The 18,072-nt window shown below is 36.4% G+C and overlaps 1 protein-coding gene across 3 annotated transcripts in view; it reads right to left on the reverse strand.

Moving 5' to 3' along the window:
• Nucleotides 1-1,542: 1,542 nt before the first annotated feature.
• RCAN1 (regulator of calcineurin 1) overlaps nt 1,543-18,072 on the reverse strand; it is a 41,697-nt gene continuing 25,167 nt past the window's right edge. The window contains exons 2-5 of one of the 3 annotated variants that reach the window (XR_011558996.1): nt 9,976-10,149; nt 6,562-6,721; nt 2,692-5,078; nt 1,543-2,476 (exon numbers count right to left, since the gene is read on the reverse strand). Coding sequence is in view for 2 of the 3 variants with exons in the window: in XM_070750384.1 (XP_070606485.1) it covers nt 4,906-5,078; nt 6,562-6,721; nt 9,976-10,149; nt 13,774-13,860 (594 nt within the window). In the remaining variant the exon portion in view is untranslated. The other 2 variants (XM_070750384.1, XM_070750383.1) reach the window with 2 other exon arrangements.

Here is an 18,072-nt window from a genome sequence, read left to right on the forward strand (position 1 = left end):
CAAGCTGCTCTACATGCGAGTATTTCCAGATACGAGCTAGGAGGGGAGAGACATTTCTGTTCTACTCCCAAGCTGAAATTCGGGATACGAGCCGAGCCTCCACTAGGTGGCGCAAGAATCCTTGCTTTTGGTTAGAATCCTTGCTTTTGGTTATCTCAGAGGGGGAAAAAGTTATTTGTTCCAGAATACGAGTTGCCTCGAGATACAAGCTCCCTTATGGAACGAATTATGCTCGTATCTAGGAGTACTACTGTATTCCCATTCCTCTGACATATCACTGGACTAAGGTAGTAATAGATGCCTAGCAAAAAGTTGTCGCATATAAAGTTTGTTTGGAGCCATGGTGGCGCAGTGGTTAGAATGCAGTACTGCAGGCTATATCTGCTGATTGCCTGTTGCCAGAATTTGGCAGTTTGTTTCACCAGACTTAGCCTTCCATCCTTCTGAGTTGGTAAAATGAGGACCCAGACTGTTGGGGGCAATATGCTGACCCTGTAAACCGCTTAGAGAGGGCTATAAAGCGGCATATAAGACTAAGTGCTATTGCTGTTGCTATTATTTTGTCCAACCTGTACTGTATGAACTAGTACTTGGAGCAATGTTTCTCAACCTTGGCAACTTTAAGATACATGGAATTCAATTTCCAGAATTGCCCAGGCAGGATGGGTTAATGTTGAAGTTCTAGCAATGTATTATTACCCTAGTTCTGATTGGACTCAACAATGATAAAAATCAGCAAAAATAAATTTCCCAGGATTGAGTCACAGCAAACAGATAAGGATACAAAACAAATGTCTTCTTTCTCACCTTAGCAAATATAACACTATTTTTCCTTAAAAAGAGGAGAAAAGTCAAATAAATCAAATGTAGCACTTTTGGGGTGCTTAACATTTCTGTGAGAAAATATCACTCGATAAAACTGGACAATTAATGTTTTATATGCGTGCTATCAAAATATTATTAAACATCAAGTTTAATATTTCAGTGGCCTATGTAATAGGAATAGGAATCATAATGTCCATGGCTATCCACTTCCTTGAAATAAGACAGGGATGGTAGGATACATTTTAATAAGCATCATAATGGAACTTATCATGCATTTGTTCTGAATTTTCTAGGAATGTTCTAAGCAATCTCAAAGTTTATGCAAATTGCTTTTGCACAAGAAGGTAAATTTCTCCAGCTTATTGTAGCAATTAATTATTGAGTATTTAGCACCCCCTGCAGGACAAGAGAGGTATTTCAAATAATTCTTATTACCTGTCCTGCAAATAATATAGTACATATTAAATACAATTCTGAAAACTAAATGCTTGATATATTTTTGACACCTGCTTATAAATTTAATTTTATATTCTAATTTATATAAGATTCTTTGTATAAATATGAGTGACAACTAAGGAACACATATTTCTCTTTTATCAGTTATTTTTGTGAAGAATCTTCTGAGGAATCATTTTGTGTTCCAAATGTAATGAAATCAATAAAGACCCTAAATTCAAAAAGTATATTTTCTTGAGTGCAATATTTGGCAAGAACAAATGACTCTTCACAATTTTTTAATCAATTAAGTTCAAAACAGAAGCAAACACTGGAGCATACCTATTCAAGAATTCCACATCCTGCAGCATTACAGATGTCTTACAATGAATGGGTAAATTCAGACAGATGTGAAGTTTCACATTCTGATAAATATATACAGTACAGTACACTCATTTTTTTGTGTGAAATATGAACAATTGGTATCTTCTAGTCCTTAGAGCTTTCAGCCTACATTTATAAAGTATATAGGGCAAAACTAGAATATTAAAATACAAGCCATTCTGTACTGCTGACTTTAGAAAACTGTTTATTTGAGATCGGCTATTTGTGGGTATATAAACTTACATTGAAAGCCCTGGTATCATTTTTTGTAACTAAAGAATAGTTTATTTTCAACATGTCTCCTTTTGACATGTGTAAATAAAACAAAACAAAAAGCAAAATAAAATCTAACCAGGATTTTTTTAAAAAAATGTGAGCAGCCTGAAAATAAAAAGGTTGAAAAAACACTTTTTCATAGCCAGGCAATTGTAAAATGTATTTTGTTTTAAAGCTTTTAAAATCCACTTGAGAATCGATTTCTCAGAGGAATACCTAGAAACATTTACAATGTAATGCCATTTGGCAGTTGAGGTTTTTTTGTCAATATGGGGCAAAAAAAAATGGCTTTCAGTAATAGCTAATTGGTCTAAAGTGCATCCTTCAATAATAATTCGGAAGAAATATTTCAGAACTTGTACAAACTCTGCATTTACTATACAGAAAAAGTCTTTTTTTCAGGCTTCTGTAGAGACCTGGTAGAAAATGGCGATTTTAAAAAACTGATTCATCAACATTAATCTGATCCTTAAAGCAGCCACATTGCTTTTTAGGATCATGTGCAAGAATTAAATAAGCTGAGTTACCTCAAAAAAACAAAACAAGAATAAATTATCTACCACAATGTACTGAGAGAAGTGTTTTTAATAGGAAAGTGAACACAAGAACAAGGGGGCACAATCTGAGGTTAGTTGGGGGAAAGATCAGAAGCCACATGAGAAAACATTATTTTACTGAAATAGTAGATGCTTGGAACAAAATTCCAGCAGACGTGGTTGGTAAATCCACAGTAACTGAATTTAAACATGCCTGGGATAAACATAGATCCACCATAAGATAAAATACAGGAAATAGTATAATGGCAGACTAGATGGACCATGAGGTCTTTTTCTGCCGTCAATCTTCTTTTTCTGTTTATTAAGGAAAAACACTGATTTTGAATGCAGGGCTTTGAATTATAGTTTAGTTCAATAGTTACCAAGCTTTGTACTGTTAACAAACTGACAGGGGCATCATGCAATATTTTAATTTTTTCTCCATTTATTTGCAAAGTTACGGGGTTTTCAATGTCCAATCTTTGTAAATCTGATATTTTTTTTGCCAGTTGCTATGAAAATAGCAGGTATTGTGTGAAAATCAGTGTAGAACAGGCAATGAGAGTGGAGGTGTCCAATCTAATTCCAAGATTTGAGAAGTTGTGTGGCCAAACATATCCCTTTAGTAATTAATTGTGGTTATTTAAGAATGATTTTAAAAATCCTTGAAATTTATGTGTGTGTTTTTTTTTCAAATGACTATTAAGCTGCTAGGACATAAAATCTTACCGTTTGAACCTAACTTAATAAATGAAATTGTTAAAATATTTCCTTTGGTCTAGAGCTGCCATGAAAAAAAAATTACTGAAATGTTAATGGCTCTGTGAGTTAAGAAAGTTTGAAAATCTCTCATTTAGTTGATGATAATTAAGCAGAATATAGTTCTATTAAACAATTCGCCACTGGCGGAGGGAGAGACAGTGGTGGGATTCAGCCGGTTTGAGCCAGTTTGGCCGAACTGGTAGTTAAATTACTAGCTGGCTCCGCCCTTCCCCACCCTTTCCAGGAACCCCAAGCGCCCCATTTTGACTCCCAGCTAAGTGAGGGAGGCCTCTTAGGCCCAAAATGGGGCACAAGGTGGTCCAGAGAGCCCGAGGCCCGTTTTTGCTCCCAGGAGAATGCAGGAAGGCCTACTAGGCACAAAATGGGGCATAGGGGTGCAGCACAGCCCCCACTGGTGGCCCCTTTTTGCTCTCAGGAGGTGTAGGGAATTCTATTAGGCCCAAAACAGGGCATGTGGGAGAAGCGTGTCCCCTTTGCCCCTTTTTTGCTCCCAAGGGGTGCAGGACGCCGAGTGCTGCCTGTCACACTCCCTGCCCATGCCCACCATGACCAACCCACCCAGCCGGCCATTATGGCAGAGAACTGGTTATTACATAATTTGAATTCCACCACTGGGAAGGGGGAAATGAAATAAGCATTCAATTGTTGCAATAATCTTTCTTGAAATTCATGAGGAGAAAAAAGGCACTACATCTTCTCAAATGCCGGAATTCATGTTTCTTAGCAAGGCAAATATACTCAAACAACTTTAACAACATTTAACAGCAACAGTTATAAATGCATACATTTGTGACCAAGACAATACAAGCTTATATCCTCTCAACTGTTGAGAAAACTGTAACAGTATTTGCAATTCCTTTTACTTCTAGTCAATAAAGAAGTCAAGGTAGCTTAAACCAATATAAATAATTGTTTTTAGAATAATTTAAAGCACTTCATCCAAATGAAAGTATGCACAGATATTTTATACATTTTCTACAAAACCATACATTGGCAATCAACATTAAGAATCATTATTTCACTAGGCTATATTGAAAGTCTGTCCCTACTTAAACAAAACCCAAACAAATTCAGAAAGAAAGCTGAATATTTGAGATATTTTTTAACATAAATTAATAGTACAGATCAAATTGAACAAGTTTACTTTTTTTAGATCTATATGCATGCACAAAAATCCAATATGGAAAATGACTAACAATTTGTTATTTCAGCATCTGTATTTCCATATTACTCCAGCTGAAATTCCTAACACACTTATTTGTATGACTCACTGATTCCAATTTGTTCACTAGTGACTGTAATTTAGAAATACAATATAATTGTCTCATGAATTAGAGGAATTTATCACAGAATGAATACATTTACAGGGAAGGCGTCGTGCTAGATTTTCAGATACCTGGAATATCTGAGTAATTCCCTAAATACAAAGTATATATTTCTGCTCCCAATGCCCCAGTTTGATTATTCTCCAAGACAACCATTCAGAAAGTTCATACTGGAATCTGCCTCATGACCCATTCAACTATAGAGATGATAGCTTCCCTTTCTGAAAAGGATTTTTACATAACAATTTCTGCTTCCACCTCTTACGTCATCAAAGTGTGGCCTGCTATCTCTTTAAAGTCTCCTTGAACATGTCAGTTTGGAACTGAGAACTTTATATAGTTCAGCTTTGAATAGTAGGAGAATATTCTGGCCGCCTAGTTTTAACAATTTTTGGCTTTGGTTTCTTGGTTTCTTCCATTGTTTCGTCTGACTCAAATTCCTCATTGCTTTCACACACATGGACCACCACGCTAGGAGTAGTTTCAGTTGCAGCATGAAGTTCATACTGATCCCCTAAAATGTATTTAAAAAACAGTAAGTGATAATAGTACACGTAAAATTTCCCAATTGAATTTATTGCATGTCGCCATTGATTACAACACTCGCAATGTGATGAAGTGCATAATACCTAGCTGCTTGGCTTTCTGAATCCAGAATACTGCTCCTGGCTTTCCAACAGAGAATTTGGAAATATCTAATATCTTCTCAATTTTGATAGAATGTGTTAGTACAGGAGTACATGTGTGTTAGGGATTGCCATTGTAAACTGCATATTGTAAACTGTACCAAACTTGTACTTAAAGAGTTAATGTGCACTTAAAGGGTTAACTTGTACTTGAAGAGTTAATATTCAAGGCTGTTTCGTCACTTCCTCATTGATGCTATAAAAGCTCATTATTTTGCTAGGTCATTTCCTTTACTTTTTCCTGAGATGGGGAAGTTGTGCTTGTATTAGCTTCGTGCTTGTATAAGCTTTGTGCTTTTATCTATATTGTATTTTGCTTTGTGCTTTAATCTTGTAATTGCTCAGTGCATATTATTCTGTATTTGCTTCGTGCTTATTCTGGATTGTTTATATTTTGTTTATATGTAAATAATACTTATTTAACTAAGTTTGTGTCCATGCTCTGTTAAAATTCTCTGCTCGGTATTGGTTTCATAGCCTAGCTAACTGAGACAAGCCAACATAACAAAATATTATATTTTATTACTTCTGACTTAAGAATTGCAGTAGAACTGACTGAATTAATTTTATTTATCATATGAATTTCATTTACTCTCCCCCCCACTTAGATTTATTTTATTTTAATCAAAGTAACCTATTTAGTTTCTTACTATATTATAGCTGATGCATTATTTATCCTTTTGTTTGTTTTACTTCACTAATAAAAAAATTAAAAATAGGCAAAAAAAGTTAAGGATTCCATTGCTAGTTCCTGATTGTTTCATCCTTAGTCCTGTTCTTAATTAATCATTTAAAATTATTCTAAACATAAAGCAGGTGATCATATGACGTCTGACTTTACAACCTTTTTTCGTAATGCTCATAAAGCAAATGCTGTTGTAATTTAGTGAACCGTTTTGCTGGAAACCGAATGTAAACACTGCCAGAAACAGCATTTGCTTTATGAGCATTACAAAAAAAGGTTATAAAGTCAGACATGGTCTTGTGATCACCTGCTTAAAGACCATCAGTACTTACAACCATAATTGCAGGCTCAATTACAGTTGTTAAGTTGGACTACTTGTATACCACGTTTTTAAGCATGTATTTTAATGGATAATAGAGCAACTTCTTAAGGACCAATTTTTTCCAGACTCATGGAAGTCTAGAATCAAGTTCCATATTTTATGAGCGCGCGCATGCACACATACACACACACACACACACACACACACACAAACACACACACACACACAGAGTGATTAAATAAATTAAATAGCATAAAATAACATGAATTTGAGTCATTAAGAATTCAGATTTTAAATGTCTTACCTGGTCCTAATTTGGAAATTGCATATAAAAGATCATAATTAATAGCAGGTCTAGCATCATCTGCTTGTTCCCAACCAACAGGAGGAGAAGTTGGAGGAGAAATCAATAATTGTCTCTCTGGATCAGGTGGTGCTAAATGTGTAGTTCCAATGTGCAATCTCTGTAAAAAGTATTAAAAAAATATGCATTCCTTATGTTTACTATGACCATTATACGAAATGAAATGAAAAAAAATATGGTGGCATGCATATAGTTGGGCTGTTTTGTATGTCACCTCACTTCTATTTATAAAAAGAGCCGGATCATATTTTAAGCTTTTGTACCAGCTTGAAAGAGCAATGACATTGCTTTAAGGAATCTACTCCTTGACGTGACTTTTACAGCAGTTGGAACTATCTCTTTGTGTGAAAAAGTAGAAAAGATCAGGCTCATATAATGCTGCTGGGCTACTCATGGATTGAGTACTCATAAGACAATAAATGCTCAAGACATAAAAGAATAGAGCATCATAACTTCAGTTAAAAACCTGACTAATTAAATAAAACTTCAAAAATATAAAAGGTTTGAGCATTCACATGAAATCATAGTTAACGAGAAAAGGCTATGTAGGTTTTATGCAAATACTTTGAATTTGGCTTGGTAACAAGACCGGCAGTTAGTCCACTTCAGTGGTGGATTTCTTTCTTTCTTTCTTTCTTTCTTTCTTTCTTTCTTTCTTTCTTTCTTTCTTTCTTTCTTTCTTTCTTTCTCTCTTTTAAACTTTTTAACAGAGCCAGCCTATAGCCCCCACAATCCGGGTCCTTGAGTCAACCTTGAGCCGGTGATGAGATTTGAACCACTGACCTTCAGATCTACAGTCAGCTTCAGTGGCCTGCAGTACAGCACTCTACTTGCTGCGCCACCCTGGCTCTTACCTTCCCTACCAGTTCAGAAGTGCACGCATCATGCTGGAAGTGCCCGCTTTGCGCACGCATTACATCCAGGTGTTGACCCTCTGCACATATGCAGAAGCCTTTGTGCATGCAGAGAGGGTTCAGTGCCAGCTGCTTTCAAGCAGCAGCGACTGGAGAACCGGTTCAGCGGTGTGGCAAGCTACTACTGATTTGGCAAACGCAGCCAAATTTCCGCCTCTGGCTTGCGTGAACTGGCAGCAACTCACCACTGGTCCATTTCCTTTAGGCAGATATATATGTTCAAGCAACTTCCTCTCCTTCAGTCTTTGGTTCTCGGCTGTGGCATCTGGGCCAACTTTATAGGCCACTTCATATAAAGCTCACTGTAATAATCTCATCTTCTGGTTAACAGCTCACAGATCAATCTGGCCAAGTCTAAACTAAATCTTGGTGTTGTTCTGAAAAAGTTACTTTTTTGCACTTGTCCCTTTGTGGGTAATGATTATTCCAAGAGCAACCACAGACTCAGAAGGAATACATCCCTGTCAAGAATGGGCAATCTCTCTAATTTCATAAAACCTCTAATTTCATAGTATCTTTGTTTTGTTTTGTTTTCAGCATCAGCTTACTGGCTCTTCATTCAACCTACCACTGCAACCAGATGCTGATCAAATGACTGTATTAATACCTCTGTATTATACCTCTGTATTATATATATATAATACCTCTTATTATATTACATAAATAATACCTCTGTAATATACAGAAAAGAAGCAGAGCTGGGCATTCGCATGATAACTCATGCCAAATCTCAAAAACAAAAACAAAAAAACCCCCCACCTGGTGATCTGGGCTAACTATTTCATAGAGATATTAAATATTATTAAGAATAAAATGTGACCACACAGAACTGCACAGGTTAATTGTCCTGTGGCTGTAATATAATCATCCAACATTATCTTCCGTACTGAATAATTTTGTTGTAAGAACTGCGCGAGAGCTGTTCAAAAGCAAATTAATCCTACAATCAGAGAAGACAAATGCTAGAACAATATTATCCTCAAAACATGACCTTATAGGTACAAATGGTATATGCTGTGACCTGAGTTCACAATCTACAAAGTGGTTCTAGAAGAATGGTATATTAATCACTGAAGTTGAGGAAGATCAGTAAGAATGGGAGACATTACAGGTCAAGGTGGCAAAGACTGAGTCACCTCCACAACCAGCCTGCATGCTAAGCTTGCTGATTATGTTACTTGTAGAAGACACTTGTCGTTTCTTGCAGCAAGCATGGAAACCCAGTTGATCTTACTATTAGCAGTTAGTAATGGAAATTAACATCAGTATCTTATGTGTGCTTATTTAGAGGACAATTCAAGCTAGAAAAACAATTCCAGGAGCAACATAGTGATTACCTCTGATAAAGTTGGAATTAAGAAGAACTAGATGTAAACAGCTAAAACTAGATCTAACCAGATTTAGTTGAGAACTAAATCAAAATGGGCTGTTTCTGGTCTCCGAAGGTCCTCCAGGGGGGAGGGGAAGGCCATTTTCCCCCTCCCCAGGTTCCTATAAAGCCTCTGGAGCCAGGGGAGGCCAAAAAACCAACCAAGCCATTATGTGCCGAAAGCGGAGGAGCGTGGGGGGCTGCACATTGAATTATGGGGTTAGGCACAGTGCAGACCCACTGTGCCCCCCCCCCCCCCCCGCTTTTGGCACGCAACAGCAAAAAAGTTAGCCATAACTGCACTAGATAATCAATAGGTAAGTGGAAAAACTTTTGGGAAAAGCAGACCATGCAACATGCCTTTTTTTCTGAAGTATCTCTGAATGTTTTAAAACATCAGTACTGTAATCAAATAATAATAATAATTTATTAGATTTGTATGCCGCCCCTCTCCGAGGACTTGGAGCGGTTTACAACAAGCAATACAACATACAAATCCAATATTAAAAACAATTTTAAAACCCTTATTAAAAAACAATCATACAACCCAAACAAATCATACATAAAATGGAACAGCTGAGGGGTATATATCAATTTCCCCATGTCTGGCAACATAGGTGGGTTTTCACGAATTTGCGAAAGGAGGGTGGGGGCAGTTGTAATCTCCAGGGGGAGTTGATTCTAGAGGGCCAGGGCCGCCACAGAGAAGGCTTTTCCCCTGGGTCCCACCAGACGACATTTTTTAGTCGACGGAACCTGGAGAAGGCCAATTCTGTGGGACCTAATTGGTCGCTGGGATTCGTGCGGCAGAAGGCGGTCCCGAAGGTATTCTGATCCGATGCCAAATAAACCGTACATATGATAGATGAATAGATGCATGCAAAGCAGATAGAAATAAGTGAAAGTTATAAATAATGTTAAGTTTCACTGGTTTCTAGCTCCTATATTGGGTAGGCATGATGTATTCTAACTGCAGTATAGTAAAGGAATGGGAAGCTAAACAAAAAATAAAAATATAAGAACGGTTTAAAAACCTATTAAAGTATAACAGGTTAGATTACCTTGTCTTACCTGAGCAAAATATAATTTAATTTCCTTTCCAAGAAATTCTGTCTTGTGTAACCGAATTTTAACCTCAGCTGCTGATAAAGGATTGCTGAAGTTCAGCCTTATCCTTTTAAAACTCTTGAAATAATGAAAGGTGACATCTTTGTCGTATGTTCTAAACAGAGCTTCAAATCTGCCCTGAAAAATAAACATGTGAACAGTTAACAAGGATACAGCATTCCTGCGTATCATTTATTGTATATTAGTGCAAAGAAGAGCCATGTTTTAGGTTCAGTTTGAGGTGGCAAAGAAAAACAAAAAGCTATAGGACAATCCTGGGAGAGGCAACTGAGGGGCAGGTCAAAATTCTGTGACTGCCCCGTTCAAAGTTCCCCTCCCACCCATCAGGCTGCATGACTCAAAGCATATGCTCCCTGTCCTGTGGTTTTCAGTGTACATGTAGGCAAAAACAGCAGGTGCGACACACCAGGAAAGCAGAAACACATATGGATATAATACAATACACTGGTGTATAGAAGAAGGAGGAAGACTAGAAAGAATCCAAGAGTCCATGGAGAGGGGCAGCATATAAATCAAATAAGATAGATAGGTAGATAGGTAGGTAGGTAGGTAGGTAGGTAGGTAGGTAGGTAGATAGATAGATAGATAGATAGATAGATAGATAGATAGATAGATAGATAAGGGATGTTCTGCATGATTTCCCTACTTTGTATACTCTTAAGAACATTTTTATCAGTACTAAACAGCACACACCTTTGTTTGTAAATATGTAAAGGCATCCTTTATTTCTATATAGATATATAGGCATCCCCAGTAGCAGGTTTCCATTCTAATTATACATGAACATCAATAAGGAATGGGCTACTACATACAAAGTTAACCAAAATGCAGAGAAAAAACTGAAAATTGCCTAAAGACACTATTTTCCTTGTAAACCAGTGCTTCTAGAACTGATGCATAATGTATCTTTGCTTTTAAAGTGTTATAGTTGTAGGGTAGGGAACAGATCAAATTCAGAATCACTGGGAGGAATCCTCCAATTATGTTATCCATAGTAGCAATAGCACTTGTATACTGCTTCACAGTGTGTTTACAGCTCTCTCTAAGCGGTTTGCAGAGTCAGCATATTACCCCCAATAAGCTGGTCCCCCTTTTACAAACCTCTAAAGGATGGATCAACCTTGAGCTGCTCAGAATCGAATCCCTACAGTGAGCAGTGAGTTAGCCTGCAGTATTGCATTCTAACCATTGTGCCACCATGGCTCTTATAGCATCAGAACAGACAAAGGCTGTATGATGATTCCATGACTTAGCAACGACAACAAAAATCCTCCAACAACAGAGATGGAATTCAGCTGGTTGTGACCAGCTCTGGCGAACTGGTAGCAGAAATTTTGAGTTGTTCAGAGAAGCGGCAAATGCTACTCCTGGCTGGCCCTGCCCCCATCTATTCACTGCCTCCCGAGTCCCAGCTGATTGTCTGGGCCTTCTTTTGTTGCCCCGCACAGGAGAACAGCTGGTTAGTAGGGTGGGGAAGAAATGAGGATTTTGTAGTATTCTTTCCCCAAGAGTCGAGAAAGAATGGGGATTTCGCAGTATGGGGCTTTTTGCAGTATCCTTCTCCTAGAATGGGGATGGAATGGGGATTATGCCATATCCTTCCCCTGGAATGGGGAGGAAATGGGGGTTTTGCAGCACCCTTCCCCCAGGAGTGGGGAAGGAATGGGAATTTTACAGTATTCTTCCCTTGCCGTGCCCACTAAGCCACACCCACCAAGCCACATCCACTAAGCCACACCCACCAAGCCATGCCACATCCATAGATCCGGTAGTAAACAAAATTGAATCCTGTTACTGCCCCACAAGCTATTAAATTGAATTGAAATATTTTAATTTTTAATCTTGGGGTGTTGTTAAATACCGCTACTATCAACACTATTGCTCAATGGCCTTTGGAAGTTTATCTATTTGGCAGGGCTGCAAATTTTATCTATACCATCCAATTCAAAGGACAGTTATTTAAAAAACAGTAACTAATATGTAAAATTTAGCTATGAGCTACATTGTTAGCTATATAAATAGCCATTAGCATGATAATATATCAAAGGAAACAAGCTATACTGAATGTGTTACTGACAAAGACTTTTAACAGATCTATGAAAAATGTTTAACAACTATATCTCTGTCACCATTATCCTGTTCCAGGAAAATCAGCATCAACTACAGAGGTAGCTAGCTGTTTCTTACAAAATCAGAACATCTAACTCACTCTTTGTTTTTCCTAGTCATCCCTTGGATGAAAATTATTTGCTATTTTATTGTCCCTCTCCTTGCTTGCTGTGCAGCTATAGCCAGACCCATCTTGCAAGAAGATGGTAAGATGGCTGTTTTTGTTGTATGAGCAACTAGAGAAACAATATAGCACATCCCAATCCTACAGTATGTGCCAATATAAGAAATATGCAGAACTAGTAGATGAAGAAGAAGCAGGGTAAAACTTGATATAGTTTAATGAAGATACTGGGTGCTTCAGCATCTGAAGTAAAGTATGCATTTAAAAAGAAGTTCATAAATACAATAGTTGCTGCCCCCCCCCCCAAATATAACTTTTACATGTATATAAATCTGCCCCGCCAAATATAACTTTTACATGTATATAAATCTGCCAACAACTGCCTTTCCTACTGAGGCACTGCTATTGGAATAGCAATTAGAAATTTTAAGCACATATTCAATCCACATTTATGTTTCCAATATTAATAAAAATAGTTGATATCTTTAAAATATATAGTGAAAAAACTAGGAGTGGAATTTAGAAGGAGAGAACATTTTTATATCTTACTTTTTATTCAACAGCAGGAGCAAAATATAATTATCACACTTTAACTAACCTGAAAAAATTAACCAGTAACTGAATTATTAGGATTTTAAAAATATTATAAATTCTGATGAATTCAAATCAACAATAAAATTATTAGTATGGAAGAGATTATTTAATTACATCTTAAAATTTTTATTGTGATTGTTTTAGTAACTATTTTATAATTATAATTACTTTAGCATTTATATGAAAATTCGAACATCCTTAAAAATTAAAATATTCAGGAAAATGCAAGACTATTCCTTTACAACTACAGCTATTTGAGGTCCAGAGTATGAAAGGAATGAAAGACAAACAAAGCATAGAGTAAAATATTGGAAATGAAACAAAATATGACATAAAATAGGGAAAAATTAGCAACTAAAAAGATTACAATGCTGACCTAATGTAAATAATGTTTAATTCCAAAAAATACGGTTCTTGTTATATGCTAAAAACATCCCTTTATAATTAGAAAGCATCATTCACTTTTATGTCCTTAGATAAAAGTACATTTCTGCTGGAATTTGGGAAGTTGAAGGCTTTTTAATATTAGTAGGCTATATCTCATGGAATTCTTAGACAGATAGACTGCTAATCTTTAGTTCTTCTATTCCAGTTATTTGCACAGTGTCAACTAATATTGTTGCATTGCCAGCACATTCAGAAGCATTGTCTGCATAACCAATGATAGCATTAAAGATTTTATCTTCTGCCCAGAAATATTTCAGAGCTTGCAAATAATTAATGAACTATTTTAAGAGTCTTTACTAGCTTGCAGTCTAACATGAGAAATTTCTAAATCACACAAAAACACCAAAGGAATGTCAGTTTCTCTACCTTAAAATGTTAATTATTTTGTTAATTAATTCAATATTCTCAACACACTCACATTTCCCAGTATGCAATATAAATTTTTCCTTAAAAAGTTTTTTACGTACCCTAATTTCAGGTTGACTGAAAATCTTCTGGTCCGCAACACAAGCAATCAAGGAACCAAAAATGTAATCAATGTTCCTGAAATGCATTTTTTTTTTTGCTTCCTTGTAAAAATTGCCAGGAGCTCAGCACACAACCAAGAAAAACTCTTTTCGAAGAAGCAGTTCAGTATTGGAAAGACAGCTTATAAGAGAGACTAAGTCCAGCCTCTCAGCAAGCACAAAAAAACCCAACACCCCAAGTTTTAGAGCATCCTCTATGTGACAGCAAATTCCTAAGCAAAGTTCTGCCACATAGCTTCAGGCTGTCAGGGACAAAATGTAAGCTTTAGCTGGAAAGCGGTGACGTCAGCATGTTAGTCAGTTTCCCTATGCTAATTAACTTTGCTCTGGAGTATGGAAAAAACAGCTGAGGTTTTCATAGGCAGCTGCTTTATCAACTCCTCTTGCAGCATAGTTTCCATTGCTAGTAACTCCATTTAGCACTCAGACAACATACTCTTCACTTGAATAGGACAACCCATTTTAAGATGGAAAAAGTTACTATTTGAGGACTAAGGTTAGCTGCAATAAACAGTAATTAGCTGGCAGGAAATATTTCAAGACTTTGGAAAACTAAGGACAAATCTTAGTCACTATGCAATCAAAGCCAATGTATGTTTACTCAGAATTCAGTCCCACGGGTCTTATGAATGAAACAAATATAGCACTCCTAAACTTGCATTTTCCATGACAGAGGTAGTTTTAAAACGAATTCTAGACAAAAAAATACCAGTTCAGGGATATGCTGGCTCTTTTGTGGCTAAGAGCCTTGTTTTTCTTCTAAATTACTGACCCAATGCCATCCAATGAAGCCTGTGATCAAGTGTAGGGCTCCCCAATCGCTGGGCATAGGTTCGTGACATACCAGAACCCCCATCCGCAGAATGCAGGCAGCACATGAAACCACACCCTCTCTGGTCTGTAGTAAAGCTCTCTCCGCTTGAACCTGGTCCCTAGTGTCCAAATGGTTGGGGGCCGCTGGTCAAATGGAAACTCATCTGCATATCTGTCACTCCAACACTTTAACCACTACATTTACTATTCCATGCACCAGTGATAGTGAACCCATGGCACGGGTGCCACAGGCAGCACGCAGAGTCATATCTGCTGGCACGTGAGCCATTGCCTTAGCTCAGTTCCAACGTGCATGTGTTTGCCAGCCAGCTGATTTTTGGCTCACACAGAGGCTCTGGGAGGCCGTTTTTGGCTTCCAGATAGCCTCCGGGAGAGGGGGGGAATGGGGGAGGGCGTTTTTACCAACTCCCAGCTCCAGGGAAACCTTTGGAGTCTGGGGAGGGCGAAACACAAGCCTACTGGACCCACCAGAACTTGGGTAACAGGCTGTTTCTGGCCTCCAGGGGTTGGGGGAAGGTGTTTTCGCCCTCCCCAGGCATTGAATTATGGGTGCGGGCACTCACGAATGCACGATAGCGCATATGCATCGTCTTTTGACACCCAAGGAAGAAAAGGTTCGCCATCACTGCCATACACCTTCACTGTGGTGAAAAACAGAGGAATGTTTCACTTGCTTTTAAATCACATAACATACTCCTGTGCTATTATTAAAAGGTGAAGACTTTACACCATTGAAGCATTCAAATACCCTATGTTGTATGCAAGAAAGATAAGCTGAAGAAACAGGAAATACTTGCATTCTATCAGCTTTAATCAAGATCATGTTGAAGCTTTCAATACTGGATTTAGATTGCTATTGTGAAATAGACAAATATAAGATGCTCACCCATTTAAAAGTAAGGCAAATAAATTTGGGTGGAGATCCTCTTCAGTTCGTCACAAATGATTTTTGGCAAGTTGTTAATTATGCCTTTAGTGTATTCCATTTAAATCTTTCATCTAGCCTAGGTTTAGAGTCCACAAGTCCAGCAGACTTCTTCCTCTGCATCACAGACTGACCGAAGATTACATTATTGGAGAAACAAACTTGTCTGTTTAAATTTCTGTTAATTCTAGATGCACATTTAAATAAACAAATCTTAGCATATATGAAGATTAAGAAAAAAGTAACAGCTTTTATTGAATGCCTTAGAAAAGACATCAGTAACACATTTTTGTCCTCATAGACTTCTGATACTTATCCTCGTACGTTGCACTTAAAACCCAAACACCCATGGCATGTTCATTCATGTTTCTCGGAAGATTTTCCATCTCTATTTTTGTTACTCAAGTTTACTTAGGAAAATACAATCACAATTTTAAGGTGTACTTGACCAAGTAGACAAATTACAAAAATGAGCCTTACTAAAAGGAAATAATTCACTTACAAATAACTGTTATTAAATATTACAAAATCTACCTAAGCTTAGAATTAACCTAAAACCATAATTTTAAAAACGAAAGATAAATTACTTTTAATTAGTATTATCTTCATATTGTACAGCTTCATTGCAAACATTCATTTAATTTGATGACAAAAATTAAGCTTTTCTACAAATGGTTAGAAATTACCTAGCGAGCTGAGAAAGTCATATTTATTCTCCCACTCTATAATCATTCCAGTTTATGAAAGTGCCACTGGACTCAATAGCAGAATACGTTTCTATGTTTCTACAATTTCCTTTCCTTTTCTACATATTACTTTATGGAATGCATTTTTTTTACCATCTTGGATTTATATAAGAAAGGTTTTGCAGTGGTTAATTAACAAAAACATAAATAATCTAATAAAGGTTTCAAATAAAGGTTTAAACATTTTTGTGAACTCTGTGTTTTACTTTTTATGTATGTATACGTGGAGGGCAATACATCTAATTTGGGTATGCTTTTAATGGAGCAGTTTGGTTGAATTGCATTTCTTTCCCGTTTCCTGTCCAGCAATTTGTAATTAGTAATTAGAACCATTAAAAACTGGGCTACTGCCCTTTGAAAACACATGAGCTAATAATCAACCCTAACCCTAAATTCACAAGTGCAATTTCACTTTATTTATTACATTTATATTTTAAATTATAAAAATGTGACAATCTTTATAGTTTTTAGGTTTAATATTTCCATTTTTCAAACTCTGAAATAAAGGCCTCTTCTCTGAATACTCCCAAACATAATAGTTCAGGTGAAAGTGAAAGTTTTCTTAGCTTTGGATCATCAGCTGTCCTCTGCTTTCCCAAGAAACTAACCTTATGCCTACCCTAATATACCTTCCAAATCAGGCAAATATCCTTTTATTATTTATTATTTCAGGCTTTATAAGGTTTACATTTCTACTATTCTGTGAATTCAGCATGCTATTTCATAAACAATAGCAAAAATTGAATTGTGAATATTTATGCATTAAAAGAAACTACTTTTTCTAGACTTTGAGGGAGAGGAAGATTTAAAAAGCAATAGCTATAAATTTCATGGAAAAACATTGCAAATAATTCATCATAAGTTCCATTTACAGTATTATCTTGATCCAGCTGCTCCATAAATCTCCGTGAAGCACAGAAAACTATTTCAATTATTACAAAATTATACTACCTTTGAGATTATTTGAAATAACAACCAACTCTTTCACAATCTCTGTTATCTTTCAATTATTTTTTTAAATAAAGCTGTTGGAAATTTACCTTAAAGAAATACAAAGCTTAACAGAGTCTTATCAACTTTACCATTGAAAACTAAAATACAACTTTTGAATTTTTCTTCTATCATGAAACTCTGGGATTCAAAACTGGGATTTTGAAATGGTTTTCCATATACAGTAAATCTAGATTGATTTATATGGCATTGCACTGTGCTCTGGCATTTCTTTAATTCTCAGTTGTAGATTGATAGTTAAGTTTCTATTATTGTTATTTTTAAATTTATTTAGAAGCCACAGTAACAAATACTTTTTAAAAATCCAGTATATAAAATTAAATAACCACAAATACCTTTCTCCCAAAAAAGGTTATTTAAATGAACAAATTTTAGTTCCTGGAAAAAGTGAGCTGTCAGTTTTACTGGTGGCTTCTAAAATTTCACAATGATTATTATTAAAATCCTCCATCTAGATTACTGCTGTATGTAGTTGCCAAAATATGGCATTAGCACAAGAAGAGGAAGAGGAAGAAGAAGGTTAGGAGGAAAGATGGTCCTTGAGATAAAAAATAAAGAGAAGCTTTGAAGATTAAAAAAGCACTGATAACATGGCCTGGGAGAAATAGATAACTACTTTAACTAGCACAGAACAGCCTGAATTTGGTTCTGTACCAGCCCTTCCACCGGAGCAATTCCACAAGGGAAAATAAAAAAGCTAGGAATCTATTATTACATGAATCA

Source organism: Erythrolamprus reginae, chromosome 4, assembly GCF_031021105.1.
Source record: "Erythrolamprus reginae isolate rEryReg1 chromosome 4, rEryReg1.hap1, whole genome shotgun sequence".
In the NCBI taxonomy this organism is placed as follows: domain Eukaryota; kingdom Metazoa; phylum Chordata; class Lepidosauria; order Squamata; family Dipsadidae; genus Erythrolamprus; species Erythrolamprus reginae.